Here is a 24,679-nt window from a genome sequence, read left to right as displayed (position 1 = left end):
ACCGTGAGAATGATTAGAAGTCAACAATTTTACAAACCTATACGCAGTTTCCTTTAAGCTTACTTTAACATCAAAATTCTCAAGTGAATTCTTGTGTTTGTCCATTAGGGAACAAAAGATGTGATTCGACTGTAGCATCCGGATAAGGTTTCACATCAAACTCACAAGCCTACAAAGCCGCAGTTGCTAGGAAAGCCTTTGAGGGAATAAGTTAAATTCCACTAAGTTGGACCACTGCTTACACTAAGTAGAATCAACGTCTTTTTACTCTAAGATCAGCTGTAATTTTGACAGTTTTATTCAATTTACTCTGAAGTCTGAATTGGCCTAACATCGATAGTTATTAACAGTTATCACACTTCTTTAGTTTATTCTGTAAATTTACAAGTAAAAAAAGTTACTTACAAAATGTACTTTTTTCTATATTATAACGAAGACCACGCCTCTGTATTTTTCAAATTACCATAACAATGAACTAAATGCCGAGCTATAAGGCAAGACCAAGATGAGAGCAGTTGGCCAAACCATAAGGCCGGACTAAGGACTACAAGTGATTCTACGGATAATTCCTACCACAAACCAACAACATGTAACTTGATTTGCGAGATATATGCTACCCTGCCGGAAGTTTCCGAACTTATGACTGTTAAGTCATCGGCCGAAAGACTTTCACTGTCGAAAATCTTGCATGGCCTGAGGCGTTTCATCAAGCTAAGCCGGCCCCTCTCATAGTTGTTGGTAAGGCAGAATAAGCTAAGACTGTAAATCCTATAACGATTGTTAAAGCTTCACAGAAATCTGCAGTCATATATGACACTAATGTTCAGCTGCTACCGACCCCGGAAGCCATCAGGGCCTTAAGTACAATACTAATAGCTCAAGAAAGCCCTGCTAACATTCAGTTTAGCAAACCCGTCCAAGTTATAGAGAGCTCACAAAAACCTGTTTGTACGTCGCCTACGATCGGTATTCAAAACCAGAATACAACATTGATCACCAATGAAGGCTTTAACTCAAATTGCGTCCTTCTTTTCTCACAGCATCTCTATTCTATTATACTAAGTTGAACCCGCTAGGTTGGACGATTGGTGGCCTTTTCTGATTCAAATCCAGGAAGCATAAATCTTGTACCCATCGAGGTTGCACCTCAAATTAAACCACTCAATAGTACTTGAATCCGAGTGATCGAAGCTCGTTCGCAGATCTCTGACGATATTTCACTGAGATTTGGGGCAGTTGTACGTCCAACCACGGACATCAATGTGGTTTCAGTATTTTTTACGCTTCTATTGGCTCAACAAAGGCGCTATCAAATCATAGATTTAAACATGTCGACCATCGTATCCTTAAGCGATAATTTTTCAATGTCTATAATTGAGTTTAATTCTCCCCAAACAATTTTCGGTAGAGAGTGTCTTCAGTAGAACAACGCTATTCAGTTCCCAGTGGTGGCTGTATGAAGACTGGGTGATTCACCGGTTGACTTAGCTAAAAAGGATTTCTACTTGTATATCAGATTTGCTACGAGGTGCACATGCTCGAGAATAGGTCCGTTCATAAAATTCTCCTTGAAGCTCCAAGAAAAAACACCAACGCCAACTGACGTATGCTGATATTGCACCTACGGAAAAACAAGCTCCAGGTCAATCGACTTTTTAATGTAATAAAGTATTATTAATAATAGATAAATATTCGTTATATTAAGCATACTTCTTTTTTTAAGATCAGCATGGCGGTCAAAAGATCATAGCAAATGTTAAATGCAAAAGTATTACTTTCTCCCATAATATTCAGAGCATACAGAAACATAAGAACAGTTAAACGCAGTTGAGTTCGTAGTTTCAAGTAACGCATCTGTATAATGTGTAGGTATAATCCTAAAAACTAGTTTATTATTATAATAAGAAGACATGTAGGGATGCTGAGATGACAAGGTGTTCTTTCAATTCGTGATTCTCGTAAATATGATTGCGAAGTTCGTTAGAATATCGACTAAACGAGCCAGTCAGTCTTTGTATATTCAGATCGTGGAAGAAATGGTTTGCCAACGACATCGGTGCTTGTTCAGAATTACATTTCAGATTCTCACGAGACAGAGGTTTGAGTTCTTCGGTATGGCGTTAGCCGGTGGGCGACGAAGGCCCGCGAGCTACAAGGCCGACGAACAGGTTTTTCACCCAGAGATTATGAAAGCATTCGTTGTTTAATGAGCCGACCTCACCTCCAAGTAATAAACGTATCGTGGCTGTTAGATAATAAGTATCGATGTAATCATTAATTTTTGTGCTAGTTTCGATTGAAAAGAAACATGTTACGCCCCTTATACGCGACGGTCACTCTAGCATATGTCTTACAGATGATATACCTTGTGTTTACAAATGCATGTATCTGCAAAGCGAATTTACCAATGTCACAAATAAGGAAATTGCACTAAAAAAACTGACTTCTTTTTTGACTCCGTATGGTAGGATTTCTGGAGTGAATATTTAGTTCTTGATAATTTTACAAATTGCGAATACCTAACAAAATTATCTTACCTTAGACCCGCAAGCTCATATCTACATGTAGAATGGTTTTAGAGCGCATTATGTCAAACCACTGTATTTTAGTTATTATTTCGTTTTATAAATGCGCGCAAATGAATTGGGTACATAGACCTCAGAACGGGGCGGCTTAGAATCTTTTCTATAGAGAGTCTTCCAAAAGAGCTTATAGCAGGTCAGCCTGTCTTCTCCATCTAATTGCCTTTTAAGAGGTATATAGGCACGAAACTTACCGGACCCACCTGTACCCTGTGGGGGTCCGCAGGGCCAAAGCAATTGTTTCAGCGTTTTTCAGTCGACGATCCACAAAAGCTATTTGAGCAAATTACCCATCTAAGTTACCAAAGCTTGGTTTAAAACATATGTAAAATATAATAGAAGAGTAAATTTCTAGGTATGGCTTCATACGGACACGAAAAAGGTTTTGGTTAATAAAAGAAATCATGAAACCTAATTTTACGCATTTGCTTATTATGAAACATATATATAGTAACTGCGACTAGGTGAATAGCTAATTCATTCAAGAATGTTAGAACGTAACACAGTAAGGGTCGGACTGGTTGACCGACAAAAGTGTGATTCGCATTTAACAATGAAAATGGCCTAGCCCTTTTTCTTGTCCCTTAAAAGTGGTCGATGTGCAAACTGTAGCCACATAAAAAATCACACAAAGCGTACAAAATAAAAAAACTACCTCAAGTGCGTGTATGTACACACCTAAGTACGGTTGTTCGATACTAATGGGCTATATACACACCATATGTATTTGCTAACTGCAGTTCTTGTTTTTCGTTGTTCTTCCTTGTTACTGATCTGTTGAAAGCAATATATAATAGAATACGATAATGCGAACTATGTATACAACAATTTCGTGTTTCGTTCACATATAATTCTACTCCAAAATCAATTATGAATGTAGACTGGTAAATGAACATAAAAAGAAGGTTTCGCTGGGAACAACACAGACGGTGCCCATTTCCGCTATACGCTTCTCCCCGTCACCTAACCATTTTAGCAAGTGTAGATAAGTTACAACCCTTCTAATCAAACAATAGATGTTGCATTGTGTAAACAACAAAGCGACAGAGGCGATAACTCCAGTTTTTTGGGGGAGCAATGAAACAGGTTACAAAAGCCGTAATATCAATCTTGCAGCTTCCTTCGCTCGATTCGAGCGAATTTTTGGTGAATGTTCACTATTTGCTGAACGTTTGGCGTAATCTCTTAATTAGTGAGAGCATCGGCTCAATGCTCCGCAGAGCCACGGTCACCAACGGTATGCCAATGCACGCACCAAAACTCCCTCCAAGACACGCTACGACACTCTCGTACTGTAATAAGCAGAAAGAAATAGCTTCCGCTACTGCTATACAACAACAATGATGCATTTCAATCAACATGAATTGAATCGTAACTGTATATGATATTTGCTGAATTTACTTGAAACCATCTGCAGTGACACATGCTGTATATATGGTGTTTGATATCTTTAGAGCGGAAATTCGTGGCAATATTGTATGTTCTAATCTTGGAATAGATTATTGAATGACATCTTTGTCTCGTTTAAGAAGTATAATAATAATAATACGTTTTCACCCTACTCATGTTTGAGGCCACCTGTCAGTGCGTACCGTAACAAAAGGATGATATTTCAGGTGCTCAACCCTGTTGGTGGCAAACCTAAGCGTGACCTCAAATGAAAAATCCCGTTGTCGTGGTGGGAACTCGCGCATCTCGGATATTCTTGCCAGACGGAGATCGTACCGAAGTTCGCTGCGGGTCGAAAAACAGTTGTCATTGGGATATGACCTGTACGTTTTAGACAACCCCTACCATTCGTCAGCTCTATAAAAAAAAGCGGATAAAATTCAGCAAATTGTGACCACTGAACTGGAAAGATTAGTTGACATTAAGTGACGTCCTAATAATATATATGATTTGGCTAAGCTAATCGGAATAAAGAAGGACACCTTGTCTTCTACTTACCGGCATGATGCGCGGCATTTCTCCAAACAATGTTTGTACTTTAACGATTTGACCACGAGATCTCTACAGTATTCGATGCCCTTTGAGGCGTCCGAGCAGATAGTATAGTGGGGTGCATAGTTCGCAATGAATTCATGGCCATAAGACAAGCAATTGCACATTTCTAGCTCGACCGAAATGACGCATTCTTGAAGGCAAGACTCCATCGTATGAATGCCGCCGTTGAAGAAATCCTGCAATTAGTGTAAATAGAAATGCCCGCTTCATGCTCTTTCTCTTAATTATACCCAATCTGTACCAATTAGAGGCTTTATTTAAACTGAGCTATCCATTATATGCCATTTTCGGACACTTCTCAAACGGATTTGCTCACCTATTTAGCCAAACAAAATATAAACACTTATTCGTCAAACTAAATAGAACGCTGCTCGAATTAAATGGATAATAAGATTTAACACTGTACCGAATGTAGAATATAATTTTTTAGAATTTGAGCTTTTCAGTAAAAGGCTAATTGCATCATGTTACTTCACTCACTCTATGCTCTATCATCATGTAAAAAACAAAGGTCTTTGCGACTTGACGTAGCACCGCTAAAACGGCTTGGCTCACGGATGATCAATTGTAATATTTGACGTAATATAACTGAGCGTGCACAACTTGCAGAAAAGTTTCTCAGTACTTTTTTGTATAAGCGTGCGTCTGAATTTGACTCAAAGGCTGTCTGACTTAGTGAAGTAAAGCTGTCATGAACATATTTCCAAACAAGTTAACATACGTTACTAATTGCATATGTTTATCTTTTACAATCCAGCATCAAATAACCAACGGTCAATAATATTGCTGTCAATTATGAAAAACTGCACATGCGAGTTATCTTAATGTTTGTTCAGGAAGTTAGGTTCTGTTGTGATATTTCTACCTGCGGTCCCATTGTCCTGTAATCGACACAAGCGAAGTTGTAGGGAAGAGGCACACCCTCCACCACCTGCTGTTTTAGAGCTATCGTGTGACGAAAGCCTCTCCGAAGATCGATTTGAACGCTCTCTGTCATAGGAACAACACCGCTTTCTAGGACGATTAAGGGTATACGGTCCGTACGGACCAATTCCATAGTACGCTCTGGACGCATCTGTCCAAATAGCTCCAATTCTGTAAAAGATGTAATTAAAAAAAAGGGTACAAACATGATAGAAGTCAAGTAGAAAAATGCGCTTGCAAAAATCAATGCTATTCAATGCTGACACACGATTTAATTGTAAGGGCATATGAAGGGCACCGCATGAATCAAGGTCAAATTGGCCGAAAAACTCTGATGTAATCATTCTTGTTTTGCCGTTGTCTGCCTTTAAGTTTGTGAAAGGATACGGGACGGTGCCTGTAAAAGCTGCTCTGTTTGAAACGAATACGTGGACAATAACTAGTCAAATATTCTTAGCTTATTGCCATGTTATGTAATACAGCATACCGTAAGTCGAAGGGTGGCCACAATTGAGCAGTGGCCCATAGCGATGAATATCTAACGTGTAGCACATCTGCAGAGGGCGTCTGAATGTAGTCATTTGTAGACTAAAACAACAAGCATTTCCTCGTTACTTTGCACGTATAAAAGTAGATACTTATTCAACGTATTATGAAAAAGGTAAGCCTCCTTTACGCGATCTTCATAAAATCACAATAAAATGCATACAACGCGAAATATTTTTATGGTTAAGCTAAGCAAATGTTGGCATTATACTATCTGTTATAGCAGAATATTGGATTTTTATTAGCTAGTCTCAGTTAGTCTCTTTTCGAACTTAACAATGCGTATCAATGGTTTTGTCAAACATTTTATTATGGGTTAGTGGTCTGCTAGACGCGATCATTAATGTCTCACAATGGTGTACAGTCCACAGTTTCGTGACACTCAGGATCACACGATGAAAGGCGACATCTATACAGCTCGTTCGGACTGTAATATAAATGGTCAACAATTATTGTGAGGTTAGATACGTGCATCGCAGTCTGGCTTCATATTAACATAAATGCGCACACACGAGACGAGAAAGAACGAACGATGCCGCTAATATTAACGGTATCACGTCTCCTTTGCAGTTATCGCCGCGTAGCCTTCAAATAAAGATACTTCTATTCCCCATTGATTGTTATGATAGTACTAGAGCTTTTATTTCAGTAGACAAATAAACACTATTACGCACGAGAAAGCAGTCTCGGAGCGAAGCTCTGGCCGAATACTTTGCTGAAAGAAGGCGTACATAACGATTGTCTGAAAAAGACATAATTGATTAAAACTTATAGAGATAAGGCAAGAATTGTTCGCCGCATTGAACGTTTTCGTATCTTCAGTTAAGTTCTGTGAGTTCCTTGCGTATCTGAGTTGCGCGGGCATTTGTGCATATACTTTTCAACTTACCATAGCCTTTTTTGTGCAATTTTTGGGGTACAGTTCACACAAGCGAGTTTTGTTTGTCCTGAAATATAGGATGAAACGCGTTGCTTTTAGAATAGTGTTCTATAAAGTGTCTTTCTACCAATATTCTCTTGCTTCACACTTCCTCTGCACTCTAAAAATTATAGATACGATCCTTTATTCAGCCTATATTGACGATTTTAAAGCTTTGGTAAATTCTCTACATATATCCTAGAGACATACCCGTAATTTAGCAGTGAGTACACTTTTCATCCTGACACATATGGATTGATGGGTGACGAAATAGAGTTCAAGAGACTCTGCCGTACTACTACTCTCATGAAATGCAAAACGAATACCTAGATCGACTTAACTAATTACACGTTATAGTGCCTTAAGTATTCCTAAATTCTACCAGAAGTCGACACAGGTCGTAACGCTCGGAAATTGGAGTTCTTTGTTGGGTATTTCCTGTTGCGTGACTAGCGTTTTTCGTTCCATGTAGTTACTGTACAGCTGCGACACCTGGCAAAATTAAGAAAAAAGACCATAGTGCTATACGTAAGGACTACAACACAAATAAGACAATGCAAATCAAATCTTTCAAACCATTTTTATTCTATTGTTATTGATCACATTTATTATTATTGGGTCCTACGGTGCCATTTCTCATAATGTCCTGCCATGGTGACTACATACGGTAAAAGCGGCAATATAGTTTTCTATATGGCATTATTTTTTACGGTTATTACTAATGAAAAATTAAATTTCACTGTACATTTGAATTTTCAAAACTAGTAATGTTTGTACTAGTTGCAGAACGTAATTGCCAATGGATTTACTCAGTTGGTGTTGTTTCAAAATTAACTTATTGCGTTCGGTGATGGTCGGGAAATACATTGTTCGAAGACTCGGTGACAACTCAACCAAACGTCTCGGCAAACTCGCAAAAATAAACATTTGGACATTATCGGGTTTTTTTTTTTCAATAAAAAGAGTTAAAAGAGTTACCGTTTACACAGTACTGCTGGTTATTGCACCTGGTTATATATACTATGCTTATGAGAAGTACGAAGAGGGACATCTTCTATGATATTAGAACTACTTTCTCCTGTTTAGGTAGAATTGTTGTCAGATGAAAAACATAACGTAACGTAACAAGAGTTAGAACGGTGGTTTACGTGGCCATCATTTACATTGCCACCACTTCCTTTGAAATATACAGGAAGGTTCAGCTAACGGTTTTAAACACTCGGAAAATCGATGAAGTTCCACTTAACCACAGAAAAACAGTTGTGTGTGATTTAATTATTTCTTTCATAGTCGTAAGGGGTCATGAGTTTGACTTTCACAACGACTTTTGACGACGCAACATGTGGCGGGAAAGTGAAATTAACAAATAGATAAATGAGAATATCGGACAGCTGGTTCACGTATCCATGTAATAATCACTCGCCTGTACATAGACGCTTGTCCAGGAGATAACGTTGGCTACGAATACGCCAAGCCACTTGTATAACTTAGCCATGGTGGTTCCGACCGAATTGTGACTATCAAGCAGGTAAACTGGCCAGATTTATACGTGTCTTTGAACTGATACTTGTCTAAAACGATCCAAAAATCGATAATGAAGATCTTGCGCAATCGAACTACAACCACTATAAATTATACAAAATTGATTATACAAAATTATCTCGAAGTCTAATTAATCAATTGGACTTGGCTCGTGAGAGTGGTAGGTATGTTGAGATGACCAATGCTATTTAGCTAAAACAATAAATTATTGGTGAAGAGAAACCAACAAGGACTACCATTTAATTATGCTACAGCGTGTTCAGTACCGTATTAGTAATATTACGCGGCGGAAATCGGACGGGATAAAGATAAATATCTAATATGGGGATAAATAAAGAGGCTGCTTGTACCGGATTCATACGGCTGCTGTTATATATATATATATAACAGCAACATATATATACTTAAGTCGTACAACTTCTCTTGGAGATTTATTGATTGATATCTCTCTCGAAGATATACTTTCTTAAGTAACAAACCTGTTGGAGTTCGATACTTTAAAATGACGTGAAAAGCACGACTGTGATGATGCTCTAAAGCAAAATCGTTATAAAAGTATCCGGAATGTCGGTGTGTACCGTCGAACTAATACTTCTATTTATAAACATGTCGATAAATGATCTCTAAATTATAGATAAACAAACCTTTCTATATTTCACAGTAATTGACATTTTTCGTAACATACTGACGATGTATCGAATTATTTATGTTGGATCGTTTAGTGGTACGCTACATATGCTACTGTTTTTATACTGTATGCTAAGAACATCACGTGGGTCTGGCAAAATATAATATGATACACAGGCATCGTCTTTAACAGAAAATAAAAAGCATAGAAGACGACGCAAGAATAGCTTTTCATGAGGAACTTGTAACATACCTTATCTCCGCTTCATAATTAACTATGATTTATGTGAATCTGAACTATCTACGGAAAAAAACGGACAGTATATATCTAGAAAATGTATCTGGCGAATAGCTAAGTTTGTCGCTTTCTTTTTTGTTGCGAACTGTTACTTCCATACAGAAGTCTCAGGTTGAAATGTATGACGGCGCGTTTATGCCAATAGCTCCACCTTGTGTCTATTCGAATTTTGCCGGGCCGCCCGTTACGCGCCAAACCTGGTAAATGGATTCATTCATCATTGTTTTCGTTTTGCGCACGCGGGTTACCTCATCAGTGTATGTTCTGTTCGTTCGATTGCGTAAAGCGGTGAAGTGTGTAAATTTGCGGGTTTGACAACGCCGAATTCCGCATCATTGATATTTGGTGACAGAAGTAGCTGGTGATGGCGGGGTTTAATTTTGGTGGTTCACAGCCGCCTGCCAGTGGAGGTTTTGGATTTTCTTTCGGCTCGAAGTAAGTGAAAGCGCCCAAATTCTAGGTATCATCCTAACAAGCGCGGAGTTACCGCGAATATCTCATTTCGGGTTTGAGGTAATAAGCACTGTCATCGATAAGCGTTTATCATGTATTCCAATACTATAAGAAAATTGGGTTAACTGGGAAGACAATGTACCGACACCGTACGTGCTGTGACGTGACATGCTTTCTTCTAGCCATTCGGTAACGTAAAAGAAAAATCTTTTTTATTATAATTCAATCATATCTTTAAAATCGACACTCTTATCGCTTATAAAGTGAATTTTTTATGAAATTATTTTGTAAATAGCCACATTTTTCTAGCTACCTTCCTTCGAAATATCTTTTCGTTTGGTGTCATCTACTAATAATTATAACCGCAAACGGCGAGCCACTTGGATGAATAATCGACAATACGTTAACAACAGTAGAACTTCGTTGGATGATAGACACGATAAAGCTGGATTATGATAACACCATAGGTAGTTGCACCAGATGATGTTTGTAACCATCTGAGGCAAAAACCAGTGTTCAGTGACATAATATATGTCAGGAATACAGAAGTTACTATGACAGACAACTAAAGAAAGACGAAGGAATTTGAAACCGAAAAATATTTCGGGAATTTCACAATAGAGAGAGAGCACAATATCACGAAGGAGACTTTTTGGAATCTTTTATGACATATACAACATCCAAATATGTTCTAAATACACAGCATCATTATAGTTCAACACTTGTATATATACACACACATACGTTTTGGGAAAGTTAGAAAGTAACTTTTATTTGAAAAATAGCCGTTGAGACTTTGGCCCTTAATGATCATTTATTAATTATTATTTTATTTTATTGATTGGTCCATTTATTCATCATAATAATGTGGGGGGTTCATAAATGTGAACGATGATTAAAATAAGCAATTTGTACCTGTTATACCTTACAACGTTATACATTTATGCTTCATGAGCAGAACAACCTCGACGAATCTGAGCATTGCAAATTTAAAACAATAATATTTTTTACTTTTGTGTCTATTAATAAATTAAGCACAAGTACTGCTGGTTCAGCCTTCGGCCAACCTGCCGTGTCTGCACCCTCCACTAATTTCACGTTTGGGTCGGCGACCGCCGGAACAGCTCCTAACGCCAATCCGTTCGGTACTCCGTCCACCACGGGCGCTGTTGCCACAACAGGTGGCTTCGGCGCATTCTCAACTCCTGGCGGAGCTACTGTGACACCCACATTCGGATCCAGTCAATTGCCTAGCGCGCCGACTTTTGGGACCCCTACTCAGCAGTCTTCAACGCCTGGTTTTGGTAAGAAAGAAGCTTTGTTGTTCTCATGGTACCTAAAACCCAGATAAATTGATAATTTGTGAAGCTACAGACGCACTAATTTGGGGTCCGTATTGCGACTCAAGCTTAACTTGTATCTAATATATAGAAAATAAGAATACAAGTCCCGCATAATTTCAAAGTGAGCTATGAATACTTTCTGTGTATTTACCGCCGTTTAGGACAAACTGCGACTTCACCGTTTGGCTCGAGTTTGGTATTTGGTACTCAACCGGCGGTCTCGTTTGGCGGATTTGGTCAGACGCAACAGCAGCAGCAGACACCAGCCAGCGGAACCGCATCGAACTTCACCTTTGGCGGGGGATCGACTACAACAAGTGCTTTTGGCGCACCGGGTGTTGCGGCTTCAACTGCTCCAGCGTTTGGTACATATATCGTTTTTGCTCTAGTGTCATACACCGATTATCTCATGCCTATTCTGAAAGGAGTAATTGGCAGCTGTTCCAGGCATTTAACGCACTTATCTAATTTGACGTTTCTTACTGATTTTCTCCCGTGTGCTGACCGTTTTGTCGCCACAGGCAGCACAACAGCCGCTCCGACCTTTACATTCGGACAAACTCTACAACAGCAGGCGGCTCCGACGCAGCCGAACTTCTCGTTCGGCTCTGTAGCGCAGCCGGTAAGCCAGGCCTCATCGACTTTTTCGTTTGGTCAACCGGCAACATCAGGTGTCCAAACCACAGCTTTTGGTCAGCCCACAGGTCAAACGATGTCGGCATTTGGTCAGAGCCCAGCATTCGGCCAGACCCAGGTATCAGCAGCGCCAACAGGTGCATCAGCCTTTGGCCAGACCACTGGGACTAGCGCGTTTTCCTTTGGAAGCAACACCACCGCAACCAGCGCCCCTCAGACAACACCACTGAATTTCGGTCAACCAGCTTCTACTGCTCCTACTCCAAGTGGGTTTTCCTTTGGTCAGTCTCCCGCTACGCCGGCCGTGTCCGCGGCGCCGGCAGGTCTCAGTTTTGGTGCGTATTGTAGTTGCTCATAGCTCCTGTACTTGTACATATCACGTAACGTAAGCTGTGGTGACTTTGTAACTGCTAGATTAACGTTGGTACAGTGAAAGGGCTCACATGAGAATTCAAACATCCATTAGACACGAGTATCTCCAGTGTCTAATGGATGTTTGACAAGTATATCTATACTGCAAATTTTACTATAGAGGCTTGTAGAATTTTCGTGCGGCGCTCACTCCTAGATATAAAATGAGCTACAAGTTGAACCAACTGAAGCGCTAAATGGAGCTGTTACTAAATAACCGATCCCTTCAGTTTTTTTTATCAGCGCAGAATCGGTTAACTTCGCCAAGGTATTATATTCTTGTATGCCATCCTATAGTCTATAAATAATATTCAGGTAAAATGGTCTCATTTTCAGGACATCTCAAAATTAGCTCCAGAGCTTTGGTCTTACATTTTTATATTGTATTTTTATAACTGTATGATGAGATACCAGAAGGACAGCTGGCTTTGTTGCAGTTGAATTCAGATCAATTTCGGACATCTGCAATTTTGGTGTTAGTTTTAATTGTTCTTTGTTAATATCGCAAGGTTACAACCAAAAGCCACGTTTCTAGGACGTATTAAGATTATGCTGAAAAAGTTTTTGTTGAAGCCCACATGTAAAAAAAAGATCGTAAACGCGTCCGTTGAATAGAACATTCGACTAGGAGGTGCCATAGGCGCCTAGTCAAACACAGTCCGTACGGTGGTTAACAATAAATAAGGTAAAAAAGATTTTGAAACTGCTTCTATTGTTATATTTGGAGTTGTGTTTAAATAGACTCGAAGCTTATACGTTAGTAAATGTACAAATTTGCGAACAATTTGTGAGAGCCTATTTTAAAATTGCCATTAAATTGTGTGAATTAGATTGAGAGAAAATCTTAATTAGAATCACTTAGCAGCCGTCCAAGAGCAAACAAAAGATGAAATTTCAATATATAGCTTTTTTATTTCATAATGAAATGTGAAGAAGCTTATCTAGATATATGCGCAACTCTATTGGAAGTATCCGTTTGATGTCTATTTCTTGTTCTATACATCCGGACAATGGTAGGGCAACCGGCTGCCAGCGCAGCACCCACGACAACCACTGCATTCTCATTTGGGCAAGCAGCTCCTGCGACCACAGGAATAAGCTCAGGTTTCTTTGGCACCCCGAGTACAATGACGACTGCATCCCTTTCGTCTTTCGGTGGTTTTTCAACGCCAGCTATTAGCACCACCGCCGCGGCACCTGCTACAGCTACCGGCGGTTTCTCATTCGGTACGTGGTTTCGTAGTTTTTGTTTGTTAGTAGTGTTCATTGGATATCTTTCCTACGTTCAATAATTTCGACACCTCTGCCTCATCATAGAATCCGGCAGCATAAGCTTGTCTTATCCTGTCTTTATTATGCTCCTATTTATTCAGGCAATACGCCTGTGCAGCCGCAGGTAAGCAATGCTCCAGCTGCTCCGACAACGACAGCCACAGGGATGTTCGGTCTATCAGCAACTACCACCGCTCCCACACTTGGTTTCTCTTTTAGTACGCCTGCCCAGGCGACGACTGCTACAGTCACGACGACGCCGGCTGTTCCTGCAGCCGGAGGTTTCACATTCGGAACGTCAACTGTGACAACCACTGCTGTTGCTTCTGCGACTATTAGTTCACTGTCGTTCGGCCTTAATTCAGCCACACCGACAACAACATCAGCAGCTTCAGCTAATGCGCTTGGCGGCACTGGGTTAGGCGCAGTAACGACGAAACCAACACTCACTACCAGTTTCACTGGTTTTGGGACACCAACGACAGCCGCGACCGTTGCTCCCACGGCCGGAACAACAGCTACGACTGCCGCCTCTTCAATACTTGGCGGAGTAGGTCTAGCAAATGCGGTTAGCGGACTGGCGACTTCTACGGCGATGGTTGCCACCACTTCTACTCCCAGTCTGCGCGTTGGTGCCGCTATAACGTCAACTACGCCTGCGGGCCTGACGGCAACAACGACAGGTGACCTTCTAAATGTGAAACAGATTTGTGATCTCGATAAGTAATAAAAAAGGGAACAAAAGTATAAGAGCACAAACAGTAGAGTAGTAATAATAATGATAATTAGTAATAATAATAATGGGTTTTACTTAGCTTCTGCAACCATCACTACAACCGCGGCAGCCGCCACGACGTATAGCGGATTCACATTTGGGGTCCCAACAGCACCCGTCGCAGCAACGACTACGTCTGCGACGACAACTGTCGCACCTGCCGCTACTCCAATAACAACAGCTGCTTTAAGAACCTTCACCTTTGGTAATCTTTTTTTAATTGCACATTATGGGCTCTGTTATATGGAAGGAGATGAAGCTACTGAAGCTGACTGTGTATTTGGCTTTAATTTGGTGGTAGAATTATGCGAAAGTTTGATGCAAGAGCACCGATTAAACTTTTCAAACTCAAGGATTAAGAATTAAAAAAAAAATTTTTATCTTTAACAAGCTGATATCTGGGTAATAGCTATTATCAGATATGACCACGTAGTTTCACTAAAATCGGCTTTTGTTACCATATTACGTACATGAGGTGAACGAAAATGAATTGTTGAAGTTGATCGTAGAAGTTGTTCAGACTCCGTTTGCTCAAATTTTTATCAGGGTTCAAGTTTCATAAATTAGTCTCTTTTTACCATTCTCTCAAAGGTGTCTATGTTCATTCTTATTGTTATGTTTTGTCAATAGGGGCTGCAACGACGACGGTGTGCTCGAGTACGACGACGACGGCAGTGGCAGCAACTCCGACGAGTGCAGAAACGGCTAGTGTCGCAAGTGGTGCCACTTCCGTAAGTGCAACGCCTTCGATTTTTGGGACTCCGACAGGAACCATATCAGGCCTTGCTGCTGCTACTGTTAGTACATCCGCCCCTACTAGCACGGCCTTAGGCACAGTGCCAGCAACAACCATAGCAACTTCTGGTGGTGAGTTGGACGGTGGAAAGCGCAAGTTGGGATTCAGTACAGTTGGTATATTGGGTGCTGCAATCAGAAATAGATATACAGATCTAACACTGACGACTACGATTGAAAGCTGTCAGCAGGTGATTTAAGCACATAGATTGTTACACGTTAGGCTGTCTATGCACATATGATGCTACATATTACAAAATAAAAATTCAAATAATAACTATACGGCACTAGCGGAGAAAGTGTTGTAGGATTTTCTAGAATCTATAAATTAATTAAGTTTTATGAGAGAATTAAAAGTATAGGTTTAGAAATGTTTGTTTATTACTGAGTATGAATATTCAGCTATTAACTTTTTGTTTCTCAATAACCAATGCTGTAATAGAATTCATTGGCAATTGATGAGAACACTGGGCAACGACATTTCGGCGGTACAACGGTACGCTATTGGTATAGTCAAATTAGTAGTTTGAGAATCGTAGGATCGGTAACTACATTTAGAACGAGTTATTGCAATAACCGAAGTTTCTTGTCTATGGTGACGGCGTGTTTTAGGCAGATTTTTCAATGTAATAGTTGTAAATAAGAGGGGCTCCGCTTTTTCCATATGAATTGAACCTTCTTTGTGGTTTATTATCAGTTTTTTGCCATAGTGTTATACACGTTTCCAGGATTCCTGTATTGAGCAGAAAGTAAGTGCATTGTCTGTGCTTTATTTTACTTAAGACCTTTTTTTGCCTCCAGGTTTTCGTTTTTAAAGTAATCTTGCCAATAATGTTCTGTTGTTTCGGTGAAGGCCTCCTTGCCAGTATTTCAACCAATTTTCGATGGATTCCGCTAGCGCTCCCACCTTTGAAAAACATTAGTTTGCCATTTAACGTAGATTTTTAGCGTTTTCAACGGTTTGTTGTTTAAAACTTAATTGAAATTTTCAACTCGTTGAATAGCCTTAGACGGCCGAATAGTACTGTTCAAGTTGTGTAAGCTTCGATAGGATTGTATCTGAAGTTGATAGGTTATTTTTCATTCAGTTAACTAATTTTAGTCCTTTCCCATTCAATCAAAGAAACGGAAAACTTCTAATCATGTCATGCATTTGTATGTATCTTGGGTACGTGTTTTAGCTGCCAGCGTTACTGCCACAAGCAAAGATCAAACAGTATCCGATAGGCCTGCTACGGTAAGGGATGAGAAAATCCCACTCGAGTTAGAGCAACTTGTAGAGGCGCTGGGTAAACACCGGCAACAGCAAAAAGCAATTCGAGATGAACTGGATAAGGATACGCTTATCCCCGTCGGAAAGACACAGGTAAGCACGTCCGATACGGTCCTAAAATGTTCTAGGGTTTTGAGTATTCTTTTTTTATGGCCATAAAGTATTTCCTGTATAAATCTTCTAAAACCACTCGCTTATCTCTCGAAGTTAAAAATATTATTCTCAATTATCGCACTGTATTTTATTGTAGATGGAATTTAAGCTGGCCTGTCTGCATGGACAGATCTTTTATTTGACCACTGACGTTATATAAACATATAGTGATGTTATATGATAATATTGATGTAAATACAACTTCTAAAAAAGGTATGCCTGGCCATGTTTATTTTAAAATTATATTTACGTAGACTTTCGTTTGTCAATCGTTATTTTATACGCTAACTTTATTATTTATTCGACTAATGTCTTATTAAGGCGGAAATTGAAGAGCTACGACTGCGAATAGGCCGTATCGAGACAGGGGCGCAGCGTATTGGAGGTACATTAGTTAAATTAAAGGACGAAATCCTTAGGGATCGTCAAGATTCAAAGCTGGCGTGCAAAACCAGCCAGCTAAGAGGAACTGGGTCCGCGGCTTTGTTCGAAGATACTAAACAAATTGAATACTTCAATAATATGGTATGTAATCACTTAAGCCGGGTCAACCTGTTCGAATAATCTCACGACCAGTCCATTTTTTTGACAAAAAAGCCTTTGTGAGCTATAATAATTCAGTTATAAAAACTTAATCTCTGATTTATTTCTTGTGCGATTTCCATCGGAGAAATCGAAGATTGTTATACCTTTATCACAACATCTCATATCAAAGATTTTCTTTAATTAATTCTACGACTGCCTTAACAGGTCATGTATTTTCATCAGCGTCTCCGGACGTACCGACAACAAATGGTTGAGCTTCAGGCTCATTTTAAACCATTGAGATCCGGTTTTGGGTCGATGGGAGCTGCCTGCCCACCCACGAATGCAGAAGTAGCACTGATTGTTAAAAGACTGCATGAAACCTTCGTCACCCTTGCAGCTCAAATCTACAATGTACATGAACAGGTATTTAAAACATTAAATCAGATAGAAATTAGTGTGCTTCTTACTCTTTTCCCATATTGTTCATGTAGAATAGATAACTCCACTGAATATGTGACTATTTAATGATCTTGTAAGTATGAGGTCATTACATGAGAGAAATGAGCTTAACAATAAATTTTTCTCTGGTTGCTGAAAAAGGGATTTTTGGAGGGGATTGAAAACAGATTAAAGTAACAATATAATAACTTTATCGCAGTTGTTCTACATTTTCAGTGCTTTATGTGATTCCGTATGAGCTTCTCGCGTACTCAAATCGAAACCGTTCATATAATATGTTTCTTAATTCTGTTTGCTAATATCCTACTTCTTTAATCCTAATATTTGTAGGTACTATATGCCGATGAGTTTTATCAACGAAGGCGAAAACAAAGTAATTTGGCAGGACCTAGTTCTTCAATATCTCTCGAGATTCCGACAACACGTAAAGGCCCTTCACCTGACAAGAGGAGATTAGAGATCGACAGAAACGATCCCATTGGGATTGGCACTTCACCAAACAACACCTTCACCCGTCACAATCAAGTATGTTGATGTTGGTATTTGACTCTGTGCGTCCCTCCTCTACGTAGAGAACAGGCTCTTTCGTTACAAAAAAATTTGTAACCTTGTAAATACAGAATTGCTGTTATAATTGTTTTTTAATCGTGCCAATTTTCGGAGCGTTGTTCTTTACTTTTAAGTTCTAATTTTGCTTTTGTTGCATCTCAAAGCATATACACTGTAGCATCAGTTTATGACCATGGCACTTGTACGTTCTTCCCATGCAGGTGGCCAGTGCCTTGCACAATATTAGCCTTCGGTCGGGACTGGACAGCTCGTTCCAATCAGGAGGTCCCTCTGGTTCCATGGGAGTAGTCTCAATATTCACCCCAGTCCAATCGACTGTTCCGTCAGCAGGAGCAAACGCTGGTCTCTTCGGTAAGCAATTTTTGCTCCTCGACATCAACAATAATTAACCTGGATTCATGCTTTTTGGATTACCATCCAACAAGAATTTGTGACAGACAGTCCAGTATTACAAGGCACATAGTGACTGGTCATAGGAGTAAAATATAGAGGAGTAATTGATTCCGTATATTGTCCACTCAGTTTGAAGGAGCTATCACTCGTTTAGAAAACGTTTAGACGTTTTAGAAAATGTCGCTTCCATTCCATGTTTTTTGCACTGATATATATTAAACAAATTCATATTCAATTACATGGTCATTGGATTCTTTAGAGGTCTAGCTGGTTTACAGATAAAGCATTTACATATGAAAAAAATTGTTAAGAATAATAAGCGACCTATGAGTTAGCGTTGGTATAGATAGGCAATACTAATTTTCTACCTAACGTACCTGAGATACTTAGGTTATCATTAGTTTTTTAGAGTGAATTCAGTACCTAGGTTGATTTTTACGTAAATCTATGACGCGAGTACGCGAGAGTCTCTGTTTCATATGCGCAAAATCAAATTCTCCGTGTGTCTTTTCGTGTTTGTTTTCGTGTTCTTCCTTGCAGGAGGGGGTTGGAATACGAGTCAAACAGCTATTGGTGTAGGGCCGACAAATTTGTTTGCTGCAAATTCCTCGTTCAATGCGACACAGTTTGGAAACTCGCTACAGCTTCAGTCGCCACCTGGAGCCAACAAGCGCGGAAAACGCTGACATTATTTTGTTAAATAACGTTGATAGATCGTGCCCTGAAAACAAAAGAAGTAGGTCGCGTTTTAATTGGAGAAGCAGAGAAGCTTCGTAATTTGTCATTAGACAGACTGAATAGAGGATATTATCAAGTCACAGAGTTGTATACGCTTAGGAAGTACTGTGAACTAACGACTTGTTCATATCTGAGCAGATTATTGTCGAAAATTGTGTAACTGATGCGGTCCGCATGATGGGCTGCAAGAAGAATTGAAATGTTTCCTCGGCGGTGTTACTCTGTTATTGGCGAATAGTGATCATGTTCGATTTCATAGTTCTAGACTGAGACTCTCGTTACACAGCATTTTTGTAAATCAGCGTACCGAAAAGCAAACAAGATGAGGATAACTATTGCAACGAGCGCTGAACACCACACCTAAAGTGAGAAAGATAAAACGGGCCTAGATAGTCTGATCAATTCTTGCACGTGCATAATTATCATTTGTAGATTATGTATGGGACCGAAACCTCTCAACCAATCAATGCCATAAAGTGATTAATTGACCATATTTGAGAAAAAACGTTTTTCTGTAAAGTTTTACAAATTAGTCAACGTTAGCTTTTTTAGCTTATTATTTCGCTTTGTTCATTATGAATTCGAAATGCATGAGACAAGGAGATTGTACTGGTCTTTTAATTTTGGGTGAAGATACTTCTAAACGAATAGAGAAACGATAATCATTCTAGGGATGATTCCGCATAGGGACTTTTCCAAAAGCTAACCAAGCCACGAAGAAAACATACAGATGATGACAATACCCGTCTTATTGTACGAAAGGATGATTGTGTTGAAACTTGAGCAGTGACAGCATGGACGCTAGTATAATTGTGTACGTCGTGCCCTTAACTTCGAAGATTTTATAAATTTCTTAAACTTAAAAAATATGTTTTGCCCTAATTTCTCTAATCCAGTGCTCGATACGAAATTAACTACTCAATATTTCAAAATGTACATGGAAGTATTACTCAAAATGAAGCAGATTCTTATATATAAAATATATTTGTAGATTCGCCGTTGCGTTTTGTATGAAGCTTATTTTCCTTTCGTATTGAGTTGTTTCTGAAAAGTGATTAACCGCTAGCGGCTAAATCATCATAGATAGGTAAGTGCAGCACAGTGAAAAATGCTAGCTTCTTGATTCGATTCAAATATCTTTTTGGTAAAAGTAACCGTACTAGATCTCATCGTTTATTTTAATTTTAAAGATATTTACTGATAACAGTTTATATTTTTCTTCAACATTTGTTATGATCACACGTTTCAAAATAAGATAACGGTGTAATACGATGACTCCTAGGAGTAAAAATCAATGATCTTCGATTTTGTCAATCTTTCCTTCCACCTAGATTTTTATTGTAATATATGTATAGTATTCGACTTGATCATTCACCAGGTCTATTTGATATAAAGTCGAAATTCAAAAAACGATATCATTATGTGAGATTCATGTTTTGCTGCTGCGGTTGGCTAAGTATAGCAAACAAGTAACCAAAATACATTACGAGCTCTTATGTATAGCAATGTACTTATTAATTGGGATCTGAGGATTAAGGAAACACGTCGCATATTGGATTTCGCCTTACTTTGGAGTTAAATTACTTGATGTAATTTAACTCTAAAAGCGGAATCTATCTATGCGTTTATTTCAGTACTTATGCTACTGGCGACCGAAAGACGGCACTAAATCTTTGCCACTAACACCGTAACCTCTGGATGTTAATATATTTTTTTTTAGTTGCAATAGTCAACAAAATATTTTTTTGAAAAACATCTTAATGAATCATATTCATAGAATAAAGCATATAAAAAGTTTTGTTGTACTCCGTCGTTAAAAATCTCAGTCGTGGTTGCGCCTCGGAAAAAGTAGCTGTTCAATCTGCGACTCGAATTTATATTTTAGAAGGGCAAGTTACCAGGAACCGATGAATTTGGTTGGAAAGGCTGATGAACGAAGCCGATTTCTTTGCAAGGGCAGTCTACTTTCTAAAGCAGGAAAAAATTACATTCAAGGCAGAATCATTTAGTGGGTTGGATACAAAAAGGTTACCATATCTGTCAAGCAAGGAATTCGATTTCTTCGAACGCAGAGTAAACGCAGACGATTTACGTTTCTGTTGTTTGCAATTGCCCTTAATTGGGCTATTTCGAACTTAATTTAAATAGTGGCCGCTGCAGTCATGGGCACGACCTTGTCCCATTAGCAGCGTGAAAAATTACATTCTAAGCACTGCGGGTAGAACTAGTGATATTCGACAAATGGTGCAGTGGTCGACTGCCAACGGACGAAGGATTCTGTATCAGCAACCAATCCAACATAAATCAAATTACGTTTCCTAAATGCTTGAGGCTTCACTTCACATAAATAATACGCATAAAGGAAATAATATTTTACGTGATAAAAACCAAATTTTAAAAACAAAATTTTGTTATTTCTATTCGAAAATATATTCGAGTGCTATTCGAAAATCTACGCCCAGCTCAAGCACATCCACGTTTCAAGTTTTACGTCCGGTATTGCCGTTAGGCATTTTATCATACGGCTGTCTCCCAGCACGAAATGGAGTATTTGAATACGTAGGTGCGAACCTACACCACAATGTGCCCCTCAGATAAGCACGCAAGTACGCTACCCTTGAATAACTTCTCGAAGATTAGTACGGATGAATATTATAAAACAATTCAATTAGACCAGGCCAATTGAGACCACGACAGTGATTCCAAGATTTTGATAGGGAATCGTAGATGTACACACGTATCACGCTTTGAAGTATAAAGATGGTCTTCGGTAACTTAAATATTGAACACTAAACTTCTATCAATATATTAATGAAATCACCAAGCGGTGCAACACCGGTGTGAACTTCAAAATTGATGCGCAAGGCGGACTGCTTTAAAACACACTTTCCAACAAGCAAAGAATAAGTAAAAAGCATACTATTAACGACGCAATACTTCCACCTAAGTGCAATGTTAGCATTTGCTGCTGTGAGGGCCAAAAGGTTCACGAAAAATGGTCTTGCTTTAAATATTGTGCTATAAAACACCCGGTTTCAGTTTAGAACATGTTGTTAAGTGTCAACTAAGTCATTCATGTTTTTGGTCTGCATCATGTGGTCGAGATAAAATACATGGTATTAGCTAAACCTATTGTATTAACTAATTTAAATGTAAAAGTGTATGTACAATTTCGTTCTACCCACTATGATAATTACAATGCATAGTATCCTCGTCTTCACTTTTAAGGTGTATTCATATAGTTGAACTTTGGGTTATGTTCGCAAAACTGCAAATTTCCAACAAGTTTAATATTTCGAAAAATTCACGAACAACTAGCAACAGGCTGTGTTTAAAGCTTGCAACTTTCGAAGAATTCAGTTTATAAAGTATCAGAATTTACAACATCAGCAGAGTGGCGCAGTGGAAGCGTGCTGGGCCCATAACCCAGAGGTCCGTGGATCGAAACCACGCTCTGCTAAGAACTTTTTACCTCAAGAGTTTTGTGCTATTTAATGTTTCTAATGAAAAAAACTTTCCAACATGTAGAAAAACTAAAAGCTAGGGATTTAGGGTTCCTTGCTATCGAGGTAAGGGCAGATTTGTTTGCTTGGTTTGCAATGTTGGAACATCTACTCTCAAAACAAAACAAGCTTTATTAGAATTATTAGACATATAAATTAGATATATTAAATTAGATAGATATATACATGGACATTTTCATGCCTGGTAAAACCAACGGAATACAATGACCATATATTGCGGGAGTATACTCTATTTTATTAGCTCTCTCAGAGCTGAAAAAGGAGAAAAGAAATATATCGATTCTATTTCCTGTCGCTATTGTTACGTAAGTATCCCAATGCATCAAAAAATATACCATTACTATATGAGTAGAACATGTCTACAGCTGTGCAATTGCAGAGCTAGTGGCTGTAAGCTGCTTGGTTTTACCAGCCAGCGACAAAGGTAAGCTCGTCCATTGAATATATATATGTATATACTACGTACTGCACTACGCAGTTGTCTGTTAAAACAATCTGTCAATCGTGGGAACGTCTGCACTTAACAGAGGAGCTGCTTTAAAACCTACAATGGTAAATGGATTGTGAATTGTTCACATTGTCTGTGGTTACATCCTCAGAGATGCTTGATGCCAACGATTTCGACCCAATGGCTGTGGCGTGTAGCTACGAGTTTAAGCTAAACATTGCAGTCATATCTGCCATTTTGCATTAATTTTATATTATCCGTAATCTATTGATAGCATCGCAATCTGAAATGATATAAAAAGGCGTTATCGTGACTATGATATGATTTGAACGCAATAATGTCTTTTCCCATTCAAATAAAAATAATGTCCTTATCAGCAATGTGTACTCCTCTATTATAATTTTAGCATTGCAGTGCAACACTCTGATGCAGGCTTAGTTCGATCAAATAATTAAAATGCTTGCCACAACCCCGATGAAAATAGTCTACAACAGAAGGATATCTCTAAGAATTACCCGAACTTTTAGGAGGACACATTTGGCGCGTAGACCGCCGTCGTCTGACCACAACACCCTCTCCGTAGCCACATCATCGCCACAGTTGACTAAGCTACCATATCTGTGATAGCGTTTTCTGTGGGTGCCCGAAAGGAATATCATTCCGGAAAATTTGTCGCCACCAAAATGAGCGTGCGTAAAGCCCGTACGCAACGGCACGCCGGTGTTGATTAGAATCACGGTATCCGACATATTTACATTGAGCTAGGTGCTATGGTCTCTGATTGAGACACTAGGGATCGATAAACCTTATATGATGGTGCCTTTCCCATTTGTTATAATCTTAATGGTGCAGCTGAGTGGTAAGGGTAAACCGATGATCACGTATAAAATAGATCAGAACATTTTGGTGTCGGTAGATTTAATTGGTGTGCGCGAATTCACTGAACTAGGCGTCCTGACGACTAAGTTATTGCTGACTCTTTCGAACGTGAAAATAATGGCCCAACCATACGATTCAGCCATTGTCATCATTCTAGTCCTCGTGGCAAGCGCCGGCCGACTTACTGGCAAGTATCTATGCGGTTACTGTTTATCTGCATGCACTTCATGCAACATCTTAAACAACTGCGTTTCAATGCAGGCTTTCTTTAGTTTTCCGGCATAGGAAGAGTAAATCTATTGCACTTGGCCACGTAAGTTAAACCAAATAGGTCAAAAGACGTATTTTTGCCTAACTTAAGCACGGTTAATATTAATAAGGTGTAAGATCGTCGACGGTCGTACGTAGAACTATTGAAATGTATGCTAATTGGTTTCTGCTATTCCCAAAATAATTTTTCTTATCACAGACAATTTCGCATTTTGCTGTTGTGTCGATGTGTCACTTAGAACTTTATTCAGTTTATATTATTAAACGGTGGACTCGTCATATTTTTGTGGACCTCTCTATTTGTTTCATGAATTTTT

At 39.1% G+C, this 24,679-nt stretch overlaps 3 protein-coding genes and 1 non-coding gene across 17 annotated transcripts in view; 3 read left to right on the top strand and 1 right to left on the bottom strand.

The window, feature by feature from the left end:
* Window positions 1-1,864: 1,864 nt before the first annotated feature.
* Window positions 1,865-24,679, bottom strand: part of LOC111244963 (uncharacterized) — a 22,974-nt gene continuing 159 nt past the window's right edge. Inside the window, exons 1-11 of one of the 11 annotated variants that reach the window (XM_086978809.1) lie at window positions 9,398-9,565; window positions 8,399-8,546; window positions 7,358-7,467; window positions 6,946-7,003; window positions 6,731-6,798; window positions 6,409-6,483; window positions 5,998-6,098; window positions 5,452-5,681; window positions 4,530-4,762; window positions 4,175-4,316; window positions 1,865-3,874 (exon numbers count right to left, since the gene is read on the bottom strand). In XM_086978809.1, coding sequence (XP_086834935.1) covers window positions 3,740-3,874; window positions 4,175-4,316; window positions 4,530-4,762; window positions 5,452-5,681; window positions 5,998-6,098; window positions 6,409-6,483; window positions 6,731-6,798; window positions 6,946-7,003; window positions 7,358-7,467; window positions 8,399-8,470 — 1,224 coding nt within the window. In that variant the 5' untranslated portion in view covers window positions 8,471-8,546; window positions 9,398-9,565 and the 3' untranslated portion in view covers window positions 1,865-3,739. Of the gene's footprint in view, window positions 3,875-4,174; window positions 4,389-4,529; window positions 4,763-5,451; window positions 5,682-5,997; window positions 6,099-6,408; window positions 6,484-6,730; window positions 6,799-6,945; window positions 7,004-7,185; window positions 7,262-7,316; window positions 7,468-7,810; window positions 7,929-7,953; window positions 8,348-8,398; window positions 8,547-8,996; window positions 9,078-9,397; window positions 9,626-24,679 lie in introns of those variants that run through there. The other 10 variants (XM_086978810.1, XM_086978816.1, XM_086978815.1 and 7 more) reach the window with 10 other exon arrangements.
* LOC111245185 (uncharacterized) lies at window positions 9,691-20,252 on the top strand. The gene is made up of 14 exons (XM_022793164.2): window positions 9,691-9,877; window positions 10,931-11,199; window positions 11,400-11,603; window positions 11,760-12,209; window positions 13,303-13,512; window positions 13,659-14,240; window positions 14,373-14,537; window positions 14,963-15,199; window positions 16,309-16,493; window positions 16,875-17,078; window positions 17,304-17,504; window positions 17,871-18,065; window positions 18,311-18,461; window positions 19,044-20,252. The coding sequence occupies exons 1-14, from the start codon at window positions 9,807-9,809 to the stop codon at window positions 19,187-19,189; spliced, it is 3,270 nt and encodes a 1,089-aa protein (XP_022648899.1). The 5' UTR covers window positions 9,691-9,806; the 3' UTR covers window positions 19,190-20,252.
* On the top strand, window positions 22,630-22,701 carry TRNAM-CAU (transfer RNA methionine (anticodon CAU)). The gene has a single exon. It is a non-coding gene; the product is annotated as a tRNA-Met (tRNA).
* LOC111244542 (sorting nexin-20-like) overlaps window positions 23,818-24,679 on the top strand; it is an 18,048-nt gene continuing 17,186 nt past the window's right edge. For all 4 annotated transcript variants that reach the window (XM_086978805.1, XM_022791766.2, XM_086978807.1 and 1 more), the window contains exon 1: window positions 23,818-24,279. In XM_086978805.1, coding sequence (XP_086834931.1) covers window positions 24,024-24,279 — 256 coding nt within the window. In that variant the 5' untranslated portion in view covers window positions 23,818-24,023. The remainder of the gene's footprint in view (window positions 24,280-24,679) is intronic.

This window comes from Varroa destructor, unplaced genomic scaffold, assembly GCF_002443255.2.
Source record: "Varroa destructor unplaced genomic scaffold, Vdes_3.0 BEIS01000002.1, whole genome shotgun sequence".
Classification (NCBI taxonomy): domain Eukaryota; kingdom Metazoa; phylum Arthropoda; class Arachnida; order Mesostigmata; family Varroidae; genus Varroa; species Varroa destructor.
This window is presented reverse-complemented; position numbering and strand designations above follow the sequence as displayed.

What these genes read in the sequence shown, in the direction of transcription:
- LOC111245185 (XM_022793164.2), top strand. Translation starts at nt 9,807, where the DNA reads ATGGCGGGGTTTAATTTTGGTGGTTCACAGCCGCCTGCCAGTGGAGGT. An exon ending in GTCTTCAACGCCTGGTTTTG is followed by an intron (nt 11,200 to 11,399) that starts GTAAGAAAGAAG and finishes ACCGCCGTTTAG; the next exon opens with GACAAACTGCGACTTCACCG. An exon ending in TCCCCGTCGGAAAGACACAG is followed by an intron (nt 16,494 to 16,874) that starts GTAAGCACGTCC and finishes TGTCTTATTAAG; the next exon opens with GCGGAAATTGAAGAGCTACG.